The 13,336-nt window shown below is 36.5% G+C and overlaps 1 protein-coding gene across 9 annotated transcripts in view; it reads right to left on the reverse strand.

The window, feature by feature from the left end:
• LOC128693671 (monocarboxylate transporter 14-like) overlaps positions 1-13,336 on the reverse strand; it is a 489,471-nt gene that overhangs the window by 30,833 nt on the left and 445,302 nt on the right. For 6 of the 9 annotated variants that reach the window (XM_070091217.1, XM_070091222.1, XM_070091224.1 and 3 more), the window contains 2 exons: positions 11,525-11,650; positions 6,319-6,444 (listed from right to left, as the gene is read on the reverse strand). In XM_070091217.1, the coding sequence (XP_069947318.1) occupies positions 6,319-6,444; positions 11,525-11,650 (252 nt within the window). The remainder of the gene's footprint in view (positions 1-6,318; positions 6,445-11,524; positions 11,651-13,336) is intronic. The other 3 variants (XM_070091218.1, XM_070091225.1, XM_070091219.1) reach the window with 2 other exon arrangements.

Below are 13,336 nucleotides of genomic sequence, written 5' to 3' on the forward strand. Positions count from 1 at the left end.
GTAGGTTCGAGAGTAATGCTGACAAATTTCAACAAAACATCCAAAATGCCTAAGCTCGATCAAAAGTTTGTTGGCCCTTATCGAGTTGTAGAACATATCTCGGGCAATAAGTATAAGGTTAGAGAAATTAGTACTGGTAAGTACAAAGAATCACATTTAAATCATAAGAAATTAGTATGCGATGTTGATGATATTGCTACCCAGACTAATGTGACAGATGCTGAAAATCCTCTTGACTCTGTACCCTCTACCTCAAATACTCAGTCAGATATTCAACCTGAATGTCGTTACTCCTTGCGTACTCGACAAGTAATGAAAAACCCACAAGTATCTTTTGTAGATACTTGTTCAGATCTCCCTCAGTCAAGGCATGTGTTAGCCATTGCAGAGGAATTCAATCCTCCCAGAGATGATAACCATTCTGCATATGTAAACCTCACCCTCGCAGAATTGGGTTTAAATGTACATAGTCTGTATAACTAGATGTCCGAGATGAAGGAAATTGTCAACTGTTTGTTATTAACCCTTTGACTGTCGCAACCCCCAATCCTGAGGTGTCTCCTGGTGTCGCAAAATTTCAAAAAAAAAAAAAATATTTTTTCTTATGAAATGATAGAGAATCTTTTCCCGGTTGTAATGACACCAAAAAAACGAAATTTGATGAAAAACTGACGGAATTATGCTCTCGCGAAGTTAGCGACCTCGGCGCTGTTTACAAATCAGCGATTTCGCCCACTTTGAGCCCTATTTTCGGCTAATTCCATTGTTCCAGTCGCCCAAACTCATAGCTATTCTTTAGAACTCCATTTTTTCTATCGATTGAGTACACGAAAATGCCCATTTACCGATTTCAACTACCTAATAATGTGGTCAGAAATTTGCAATTTGGCCAATTTCACGAAAACTAAAAAATATGACAATTTCAAAATAAGGTCCAGAATGAACAATGCAGACATTCCTGGCTCTAAAATAACATTTTCTTTGCTCATCAGTCATGTCTCCAGGCCCCTCTGATATTACTCTTGCTTTCTATTTTGAATTTTTATTTAAACAAAAAATAGAAGACTTACTGTTATGCAGACTACTGCAATACTGTAATAATTGTATAAATAACATCAACCCATTCATGACTGCATATTAGAATGGCTAATTGGACATTTATTGGACAATGGCATCATTTGTTTACTTTTGAACATTGGCAAAAATCAAACATTTCCCCTACTTTGAGCTCCATTTCTAGGTTCTTTTTATAGTAAAATCAATCAAAATCACCTCTATTTCTATAATATGTTTTCCATTCTATCAACTGAGACCAAGAAAACGAGAATACAACCATAAATACTATACGAAAATAGACCACAAACTCGGCATTTTAATTAAAAAAAACGGTCGGAGTTTTTTTCTCTCATTATGCACTGCGTGCTCCAGGATTTTTTTTATATGGTGCACACTGACCACACAGACCCATTCTCTCACATGTGGGCCTACCAGCTTTCTCCTGCTTGATTTGAAGCCGCTAGAATTTATGATACATATACGTCAAACACGGTACCTCGTAAGACGTATATATACGGCCGCGACAGTCAAAGGGTTAACTGATCAGTTTTTCAGAATTTTTTTTTTCGTGTTCACGTTCCCTCCGTATTCTGAGAATTTGACAGTAATGATCTGAGTGCGCACCAGATGCCTTTGCTGTTAATTTCACCTTATATATATATATATATATATATATATATATCTATATATATATATATATATATATATATATATATATATATATATATATATATATATATATATATATATATATATATATATATATATATATATATATATATATATATATATATATATATATATATATATATATATATATATATATATATATATATATATATATATTTATTTCCTCAGAATCCGTAGAGTGCATGAATACAGATCGATCAATCAATTCCATCCATATTGTACAATGAATTGTTCTTATAAGTCGTAATGCATTACGTTAAAAGTGATTACATTAACACCCATTACGTAAAACTCATTTTGTTAACATCCAGTATGATAGCATCCATTAGTTCTAAGTTATATATGAATTTGTTATTGTATAGAATCAGCCCAGAACCACCTGCCTGTTCAGCCTATAGCATAGTAGTGTAAGTCGTGACGACATACGTAACATGACCGAGCTGTCAGCATAGTTGCTGATCCCCTTATATGTGTTGTATAGCATATTATAGTACCATCCATGTGCTTTATATAGAAGATCCCTTAGGCCTATGACTGTATGACGTCACGGGGTACTGCTTGAGACAGTGAGATGAGCTGCCTCGCTCTCAGTCGGCGTATAGACATCCAGGCAGTGACACGGCACGCTGGGCTCATCCTTTCCTTACCACAGTCTGACAATATATATATCGTTACCATCCAACAAGTGTGTCTACCTTCAACCCTCGTTATCTCCTTAAGAACCCCTACGGCACAAAAAATTGAAGATTTACTGTCATGCAACATTGTAATAATTGTATAAATAATATCAGCACATTTGTGAATGTATATTAGACCCACCAGCTGGCGTGTATTAGACGTGTGAGGTCATTTGTTTTTTTATCTTGAACATCGGGAAAAATTTAATATTTCCGCTACTTTGAGCTCAGTTTAAAGCCATTTTCAGTACTAAAACCAATCAAAATCATCTCTATTTCTGCAATATATCTTCCATTCTATCAAATGAGACCATGAAATCACAAATACAACTATAAAAAACAAATGAAAAAACACTGCAAAGTTGCTGTTTTAATCAAAAATTATGGTCTCATTTTTTTTTCTCTCATTATGAACTGTGCTGCAGGATTTGTTTTATGTGGTGCACACATACCACATAGATGTATTCTCTCATATCTAGGCCCAAATTTACCACTCACAGCTTATCAGAGTGAGCTGAGCTCATGACATAGATCTACGGTTTGGACCCTCAACGTAAAGCCGTAGATCTACAGCACGGACCCTCAAGGGGTTAACAGCGGCATATTATCAACCATTCTTGAAAAATGCCCTGATTTTGCCTTCTGTAAATAATAATACATAATTACTTAAACTTGTTTAAATTCAAGCAAGCTTTGATAAAATATAAGGTAATATTTTTGCATAAATAACTTATTGTGATTGTAACCTCATACAAATATATGAATGAACATTAAAATGGTATAAAATGGTATATATGAATACAGGCATACCTCACTAATGCAGTGGGTCAGATTCCATACCGCTGCCACAGAGCGAATATCGCCTTAAAGCAAATCACATCCCTTTTTTCACTTGCCAGTGCATATAAAAGTCTAAAGAATGTTTACACTATCATTTATTAAGTGTGCAGTAGCTCCAGGCCTAAAAATGAAGATGCAAAAGTAAAAATAATACAGTAGAGCCCCGCTTTACGGTGTTTCACCTTATGGCATTCTGCTAATACGGCAATTTCAAATTATGACCAAAATTTGCTATACAGCAAGTGGTCTTTCAAATACTGTGTGCCCCACCAGGTTTGTTTACATTCTTCATGAGCACAACTCTCTATTACGTCTGGAAATTTTCCAAAATTTCAAGTGTTTTAAAGTTATTGCATATTTTATGTGTACTCTGATAATTATACTTATGTGTACCTGTACCTAAATATACTTACATAATGAGAATAATGTCAAAATTCACTAGTGCTTTACATGTGATGGACAAATTCTAGTAAGGAAAACAAATGTAGGCCGTGTGTACTATATCACAAATGAAAATGAACTGTCCAGCTTCCTTCGAGATGCAAATCTTACAGAGTCTGACTAACATCAGTGACCAAATCTTTATACTACGTTAGTGTATGTTAGTATTCCATTATTGTGGTAGTCCCTGTACTATCACTTCCCAGATAATATCTACTACCTCATTGTCTCATGTTTCTCACACAGTTGCTTGTGTGACTTAAATTTGTGTAATCATTCCAGAAATTGCCTTGTACAATTATTTACTAGTAACATAACTATTATACCTCACAGAGTGCCTTCCTAACTACCTAGTGCAGGCCACTACCCTTTATAGTGTTTACATATATTGCTCTACCTGTATTTTTAAATCCCAGATTTTACTATTTTACTACGAAGTGCATTAAACTTCTCATTGAATCTTATACCCAGCGCCTTGTACACTTTTAGCTTTAATATTAATTTTAACCCTCATTTTCATATTTATTAGTGAATAGCAGTATTTGATTCTCAGTTACTAAAACACATAAGGTGCTAATTCAGATACTTAAGTGTTATATTTTCTTTATTTTAGTTTTAAAATCAAGTCTTTGCCTCACATCTTTATAATCTACACCCAGTGCAATATTGCATCATCATAATTGTACTACAATAATTTTTAACTAACCCTATTTTTATTTTTTATTTTTTTTAATGTACCATTACTTGCTTACCATTATAAACTATTATTATAGAAAAGATAACCAGTGGAAGCTTATACTGTCAAACTTGTGCCATAATAAGAGTTAGCAATATCCCTGTGCTATATAATTACTTATTTTAATCTAATTTTAAGTTTTTGTTTCTTTATTTTCTCTTTTGAATACCATTACCTACAGACTGTTAATTTTGAGGGGCGAACGAAATCGCCTTTTTTTGGGGGGGAGGGGGGGTCAGATTTCAATGAGATTTTGACAGTGGATTAACCCCTTTGACTGTCGCAACCGCAAATCCTGAGGTGTCTCCTGGTGTCGCAAAATTTCCAAAAAAAAAAAAAAAAAAAAATCTTATGAAATGATAATCTTTGCCTGATTGTAATGACACCAAAAGAACAAAATTTGATGGAAAACTGGCAAAATTACGCTCTCGCAAAGTTAGTGACCTCGGTGATATTTACGAATCAGCGATTTCGCCCTCTTTGAGCCCTATTTTCGGCTAATTCCATTGTTCCAGTCGACCAAACGCATAGCTATTTCTTTAGAACTCCATTTTTTCTATCGATTGAGTACAAGAAACTGCCCATTTACCGATTTCAACTACCCTATAACGTGATTTACTGTTATGCAGACTACTGTGATATTGTAATAATAGTATAAATAATGTCAACCCATTCATGACTGCAGGCCCGGTGGCCTGGTGGCTAAAGCTCCCGCTTCACACATGGAGGGCCCGGGTTCGATTCCCGGCGGGTGGAAACATTTCGACACGTTTCCTTACACCTGTTGTCCTGTTCACCTAGCAGCAAATAGGTACCTGGGTGTTAGTCGACTGGTGTGGGTCGCATCCTGGGGGACAAGATTAAGGACCCCAATGGAAATAAGTTAGACAGTCCTCGATGACGCACTGACTTTCTTGGGTTATCCTGGGTGGCTAACCCTCCGGGGATTAAAAATCCGAACGAAATCTTATCTCTTATCTTATTAGAATGGCTACTTGGACATTTATTGGAAAATGACATCATTTGTTTACTTTTGAACATTGGCAAAAATCAAACATTTCCCGTACTTTGAGCTTCATTTCAAGGTTCTTTTCATAGTAAAAGCAATCAAAATCACGTCTATTTCTATAATATGTTTTCCATTCTATTAAATGAGACCAAGAAAACAAGAATACAACCATAAATACTATACGAAAATAGACCACAAAGTCGGTATGCTGCAGGACACAGACCCATTCTCTCATATATGGGCTTATCAGCTTTCTCCTGCTTGATTTGAAGCCACTAGAATTTGAGTATATATACGTCAAAAATGGTGGCTCGTAAGACGTATATATACGACCAAAACAGTCAAAAGGATTAATGAAGTGCTCCATAACAAGGTATGCCTGTAGTTCATTACCACTGTAATTTGTTTAGTATATAGATGTGCAAGATAATTCTCACTGGAGTCCTTCCATAGATAATCAGTTTCACTCTGTTGCCTGTACAGAATATATTTATAGTTACCTAGGTAGGGCAGGTAAGATATTTGGTAAAACTGTAATTCTATCAATGTATAACACAGTAAACGTGGTCATCATACAGTATATGATACCACACTAAAAAATAAAAGGTAATTAGTTCCCATGTTTTACAATATAAGTATCATGAACACTGACTGATGATAGAAAAGAAATCATTAGCCTGAAAGATTTATTTTACCAGTGTTTTATTTTCAGTTTAAGTGGTCTCTCAATTTCCATATTTTATTAAGTTTATGATATACTGTACCCTAAACAGTGGCTATTCAATATTAATAATCTGGGTGTAAAAAATCGTGAATCAAGAGAACAGTGTAAGCTCGATGATGAGGTACTTCATTGGGAAAAGACTTACCTGAGATGGGTGCGCCCACCATGGAAGCAGATCCACGGAAGAGGATGAGCAGCCCGAAGGCATTGGTGAGCTGCGACAGTCCGAGAATTTGTACCAAGATGATGGATGAGAGGGAGATGTACGCGGCTGCAATGAAGCCCTTCTGGGGTTAGTGCTACTCTTACTACATCTACCCAAATCTTGGATTACATACCAACACTGTTACAATACAGTGGATCTTACTTCAGCCATTAGCCTCTTATGTGAAGCAGAGTGCATCTGAAAAAGCTGCTGTGAATTAAATGGTATTTTTCCTTAGATGCAATAGGCAATAATACTAAACCTGAAGTGTACCAAAAGGTGCTTCAACATTCTCTTGTTTAGAATACAGTTTATATTATCTGGGACTCATTCAGTTATCCTGTGAGTGAAGACTTCACAATGAAATCCACGTTGAGGTGCCATTGAGGAAATATAAAATGCAACAGCATTAAAGCAACACAACAGACCGAAGCTGACAACGTTGATAAGATATACACTAGGAATGCTGGTGAGCCATATTATATGTCGTGCAGAGGCTGACAGTCACTGTTACTTTTACAAAAGTTAGTCTAACTGTCAAATGTTAATGTTAAACAAAAAAAGTTCTTTAAAGTTATGAAGAGCTTCAAGATTTTTACCTTATAAATGGGTACATAATCTATGGAGGAGCATAGATACTTCTAAAACAGTGTTTTGTATGTATTAATTTTATTACAATTTAGAATAATATAAAAAAAACACTAAATAAAATTAATTCTTTAATAGGCAAATGCTGCTTTGTAATTAACTCTTTCACCAGTGAGTAAAAAATTATATGCCCCATTCCTAATATTGAATTTTGCTTTACAATGTATATCCCCTCAAGGGAGGTTCCTTGATGCTGGTGAGGGGCTCTTGATCTAGGGAACTGGATCTGTGCTCCAATTCCCTGAATTGAGCCTGAATGCCTTCCACATCCCCCTCCCCCACATGTGCTGTATAATCCTATGGGTTTATCACTCCCTCATGATTATCATAATAATTTATAATATATAAAACACTCCTACATTAACTGGCATGCTTTGTTATGAAAACAAAAATTTAAAATTTTATTTTACCTCTTTGACATAAAAATACCTGATCATTTATTTCTTAGTTTCAATCACTTATGTGCAACATACTAACTACATTATTATTTCACTAGATCTAAGGTAATTATCAATGTTTCCTAAAAATTGTATAATGCACTGTACTACTTCACTGTCCTACTAGCATTGTTTAATTAACTAAGAGCAAAACAAATATAATGAATACAGAGTACTGTATATTATTAAGTAGTTATTCCCTAATGATTGTTCCATGTCAGACAATGGTATGTATATTATTGTGCATTATGTGTATTACTGTACATGAGGCATTACGTAGAATGAAAGGGGGTAAAGCAGCTGGAACTGATGGGATCATGACAGAAATGTTAAAAGCAGGGGGGGATATAGTGTTGGAGTGGTTGGTACTTTTGTTTAATAAATGTATGAAAGAGGGGAAGGTACCTAGAGATTGGCGGAGAGCATGTATAGTCCCTTTATATAAAGGGTAAGGGGACAAAAGAGATTGTAATAATTATAGAGGAATAAGTTTATTGAGTATACCAGGAAAAGTATACGGTAGGGTTATAATTGAAAGAATTAGAGGTAAGACAGAATGTAGAATTGCGGATGAGCAAGGAGGCTTCAGAGTGGGTAGGGGATGTGTAGATCAAGTGTTTACATTGAAGCATATATGTGAACAGTATTTAGATAAAGGTAGGGAAGTTTTTATTGCATTTATGGATTTAGAAAAGGCATATGATAGAGTGGATAGAGGAGCAATGTGGCAGATGTTGCAAGTATATGGAATAGGTGGTAAGTTATTAAATGCTGTAAAGAGTTTTTATGAGGATAGTGAGGCTCAGGTTAGGTGTGTAGAAGAGAGGGAGACTACTTCCCGGTAAAAGTAGGTCTTAGACAGGGATGTGTAATGTCACCATGGTTGTTTAATATATTTATAGATGGGGTTGTAAAGGAAGTAAATGCTAGGGTGTTCGGGAGAGGGGTGGGATTAAATTTTGGGGAATCAAATTCAAAATGGGAATTGACACAGTTACTTTTTGCTGATGATACTGTGCTTATGAGAGATTCTAAAAAAAAACTGCAAAGGTTAGTGGATGAGTTTGGGAATGTGTGTAAAGGTAGAAAGTTGAAAGTGAACATAGAAAAGAGTAAGGTGATGAGGGTATCAAATGATTTAGGTAAAGAAAAATTGGATATCAAATTGGGGAGGAGGAGTATGGAAGAAGTGAATGTTTTCAGATACTTGGGAGTCGACGTGTCGCCGGATGGATTTATGAAGGATGAGGTTAATCATAGAATTGATGAGGGAAAAAAGGTGAGTGGTGCGTTGAGGTATATGTGGAGTCAAAAAACGTTATCTATGGAGGCAAAGAAGGGAATGTATGAAAGTATAGTAGTACCAACACTCTTATATGGGTGTGAAGCTTGGGTGGTAAATGCAGCAGTGAGGAGACGGTTGGAGGCAGTGGAGATGTCCTGTTTAAGGGCAATGTGTGGTGTAAATATTATGCAGAAAATTCAGAGTGTGGAAATTAGGAAAAGGTGTGGAGTTAATAAAAGTATTAGTCAGAGGGCAGAAGAGGGGTTGTTAAGGTGGTTTGGTCATTTAGAGAGAATGGATCAAAGTAGAATGACATGGAAAGCATATAAATCTATAGGGGAAGGAAGGCGGGGTAGGGGTCGTCCTTGAAAGGGTTGGAGAGAGAGGGTAAAGGAGGTTTTGTGGGCAAGGGGCTTGGACTTCCAGCAAGCGTGCGTGAGCGTGTTAGATAGGAGTGAATGGAGACGAATGGTACTTGGGACCTGACGATATGTTGGAGAGTGAGCAGGGTAATATTTAGTGAAGGGATTCAGGGAAACCGGTTATTTTCATATAGTTGGACTTGAGTCCTGGAAATGGGAAGTACAATGCCTGCACTTTAAAGGAGAGGTTTGGGATATTGGCAGTTTGGAGGGATATTTTGTGTATCTTTAAATGTGTATGCTTCTAAACTGTTGTATTCTGAGCACCTCTGCAAAAACAGCGATAATGTGTGAGTGTGGTGAAAGTGTTGAATGATGATGAAAGTATTTTCTTTTTGGGGATTTTCTTTCTTTTTTGGGTCACCCTGCGTCGGTGGGAGACGGCCGACTTGTTGAAAAAAAAAAAAAAAACCTTCAAAGAACCAATGTTGGCTTCACACATACTCGTTTAAGCAAATTACTTGATATACATAAATGTTATGTAGGTTAGATAAGGTTTGGTTAGGTTAGATTGTCATCTGTTATCAAAAATTAAGCCAATTTTAACAGACCATAATACACCAATACCATATACAACAAAAACTCTTGAAGCATGAACAGAAAATGGAGACCCACCGTGCTGACTGTAAGGTACACTATCATATTTTCATACCATTGTTTTCACATCCCAGATGTTCTTCAGCCAAAGTGAAACAATTACACTGCTTTGACATTTCTTGAATATCTGTTAAAGCAATATTAATATTTCACTTTGGATGAAGAATGTTGGATGTGTGCCACTGACATTGGAATAAAATTCTGATTTTCTAACCAAACTTTTGACTACTTCCCACATAAAGGGTAAGTAAGTAAGCAAGTTTATTTGGGTACAGGCACACATAAATACAGTTACACAAATATCACACACGGTAACAACACGGTAACAACACCACACATTGCCCTCATGTCTGAGGGCAATGTGTGGTGTGAATATAATGCAGAGAATTCGTAGTTTGGAAGTTAGGAGGAGGTGCGGGATTACCAAAACTGTTGTCCAGAGGGCTGAGGAAGGGTTGTTGAGGTGGTTTGGACATGTAGAGAGAATGGAGCGAAACAGAATGACTTCAAGAGTGTATCAGTCTGTAGTGGAAGGAAGGCGGGGTAGGGGTCGGCCTAGGAAAGGTTGGAGGGAGGGGGTAAAGGAGGTTTTGTGTGCGAGGGGCTTGGACTTCCAGCAGGCGTGCGTGAGCGTGTTTGATAGGAGTGAATGGAGACAAATGGTTTTTAATACTTGACGTGCTGTTGGAGTGTGAGCAAAGTAACATTTATGAAGGGGTTCAGGGAAACCGGCAGGCCGGACTTGAGTCCTGGAGATGGGAAGTACAGTGCCTGCACTCTGAAGGAGGGGTGTTAATGTTGCAGTTTAAAAACTGTAGTGTAAAGCACCCTTCTGGCAAGACAGTGATGGAGTGAATGACGGTGAAAGTTTTTCTTTTTCGGGCCACCCTGCCTTAGTGGGAATCGGCCAGTGTGATAATAAAAAAAAAAATAACTATGTAACTGATATTGCTTAGAAGGACGGGCTACAAATTTGGTCCCTCTGTAACTGCTAGTAAGACACATGTCCAAAAGTCTAAGCTTTAACTTGGAAATCTGGCCTAAAGACTTAAGAAGCTAACTGAATGGGCACCTTTGTTTACAGTAGAGTATATAAGTGCTATAAACAATCCTCCCCCTTTCCCTTCTTTGATGAAAGAGTTAATATTTTTACACTGTAAATTTAGTTACATTATAAATACAATTAAAACAATTTTCACATTAAAGAAATTAATATAGAATATTCAAAGCATAGTTGATACCACAATAGATAAACAATTATGGATATACAGTATGTATGGATACACAAACAAATGTACTCATGCCTATTAATTTACAAGAGTAACCTCTCTAGAGGGAAAAGAAAGATAATTATTAAGCTAAAATTCTGCTCTTCATTACTTCAAGTATTTTCATCTGATGTATAATGATATATGGAACCATGCATCTGCTATTGTTAAAAATGCACTGAAGATGTAGACTGTATTCGCTAATGATTTCCACACTGTGATGTATATCGTGCAATAGTAATGATTAGTCTGGGTAGTCAGGAACTGATGTGAATCGTTTAGTCAATTTATTTTGCATGAGTTCAAGTCGGTAACACAAAGCAGGAGAAGGAACAGTGAATAGAGAAGGGTACGAACATGAAGGACCAGCAAAAACATTACTACACCACCAATATCATCAGCCCACCAGCACCACCAGCACCACCTGTAATCACTCATTTTGTTGGTAGACCAGTCAAGGAGGAGGAGGGCAGTGTGTGGCTAAGATACCTGACACTGGTGGGCCCAAGATCCCAGCCACGCCACGGAAGATACACAGAAGACCAAAGGCATTGGTGAGCTGTCTGAGACTCAGCAGGTCCACAATGATGATGGAGGTGAGGGCGATGAACGGAGCTGGCGGAATACCACAAATATGAGGGCTGGAGGGCAACCACAACACTGGGCCCAGTCACATGTTACACATTATTGCTTTAATACACCATAAGAAATAGGATATACTGTAGATGTATGTAAACCCTCGATTTAGCAGACTAACAGGGGAGGAGTGAGGTGGCTGGCAATGATCACTGTAATGGACAAAGATGAGATTGTTTTACTGTTATCGTAACAATAATGGACAATTTTATAAACAATGGACTTCGTCTATTGTTTCTGAGTCAAATGACATGGGAAATTTAGTCCTACATTTCCAAAGCCTTTAGACAGAAGTCTGCTAAAACAAGTATTTACTGTATATAGAAATATAAGCAGTAATGCATTATAATACAGATTAACTTTAAGGTTCATTTTTCAGAAATGATCATACCAAATTTAGTGAAAAAACCCACAAGTAAAATCTGTCACAGGTATAACAGTCTTGGTTAACATGCTTGATATTATCATGAGGGGCCACAAGCAGGGAAAACACATGCAGGCAAGCACACTCACCACATGCCAACCCAATAAACAATATTCAAGTAATTCTCAATAACATTTATACTGTTTTATAACATATAAATTAGGCAAATCTTCAATATGAATGAGTAGACAGCACATGCTTAACTACCCCCTGTACTGGTACTTTTCTCCAATAACAAAATACAGCTTGTTCAGTTGCTCTGAAATCTAAGATATTTGGTAGTGATATTAAACTAAAAATAAGTAGAGAATTAATCTTCTATACTATATAATATACCACAACCTGAAACTTATTTGTCTTACACTCATTAGCCTTTTAATTATTGTAATAAATTTGGCAAATTGAGGACAACCTCTTTAATGCAATCCCAGTGATGTTAATTGGTTTTATCTACATTATCCTTTATTTTTTTAATCATTTACAATTACACTGCACAAAACCAGCACAACTTCAATGATCCAACTTCCTTGGCATGAAACAGTTTTTAAATGTGAAATTTCCAGGCCAGCGAAAACAATTATGGACTCTGTACTTATTTACTGTAATGTACAAGAACAAATTCAGGCATTGGTTGTGGATCTTATTAATGGCACTGAGCTAGAGGTTGAGAGGACATGATGAATATATTCTTGCATCACAGCAGCTGCTAGGGCACATAGGTGTTCACATTCTTCGAGATAATCGCCATCGGAGTGGGAATTTGCTTCACAGTACTGTATTAAAAACTATAGTATTTATATAAAAGTATGTAGTAAAGACTGCTGCAAGTGGTGCAACTCATCTTCCTAAGAGAGAAGGATGAGCTGTGCCAAGATATGTTAATTACAGGGTAATTAACATAATTTCTCATTAATTACAGAGTAATTAATGACTGTTGATAAAGCTACAACTGTCACTCTGCTGCAACATTGGTTTTACTGCTGCATGGATTATTAAGAGTTTTCCTAGTGTCCACCCAGGCAAGGCAACACTTCTCAATTTAGCATTTTTTGCAGTGTTCTGCTGGAACTAGTTATTTTTTTTATTTACATTAACCTTACTTAAAACAACATACGTCAAGATATCAGCTAAGGTTTTTACAGTAGAAAACCAATGTTGTGTCTACAGTAGATGAGCTGAGATGGGGTAGTGTAGCAGATAATTACATCTATCATGGCACTGTAAGGAAAAATGTTCATGAT

The sequence above is a fragment of the Cherax quadricarinatus genome, chromosome 34 (assembly GCF_038502225.1).
Source record: "Cherax quadricarinatus isolate ZL_2023a chromosome 34, ASM3850222v1, whole genome shotgun sequence".
Lineage (NCBI taxonomy): Eukaryota > Metazoa > Arthropoda > Malacostraca > Decapoda > Parastacidae > Cherax > Cherax quadricarinatus.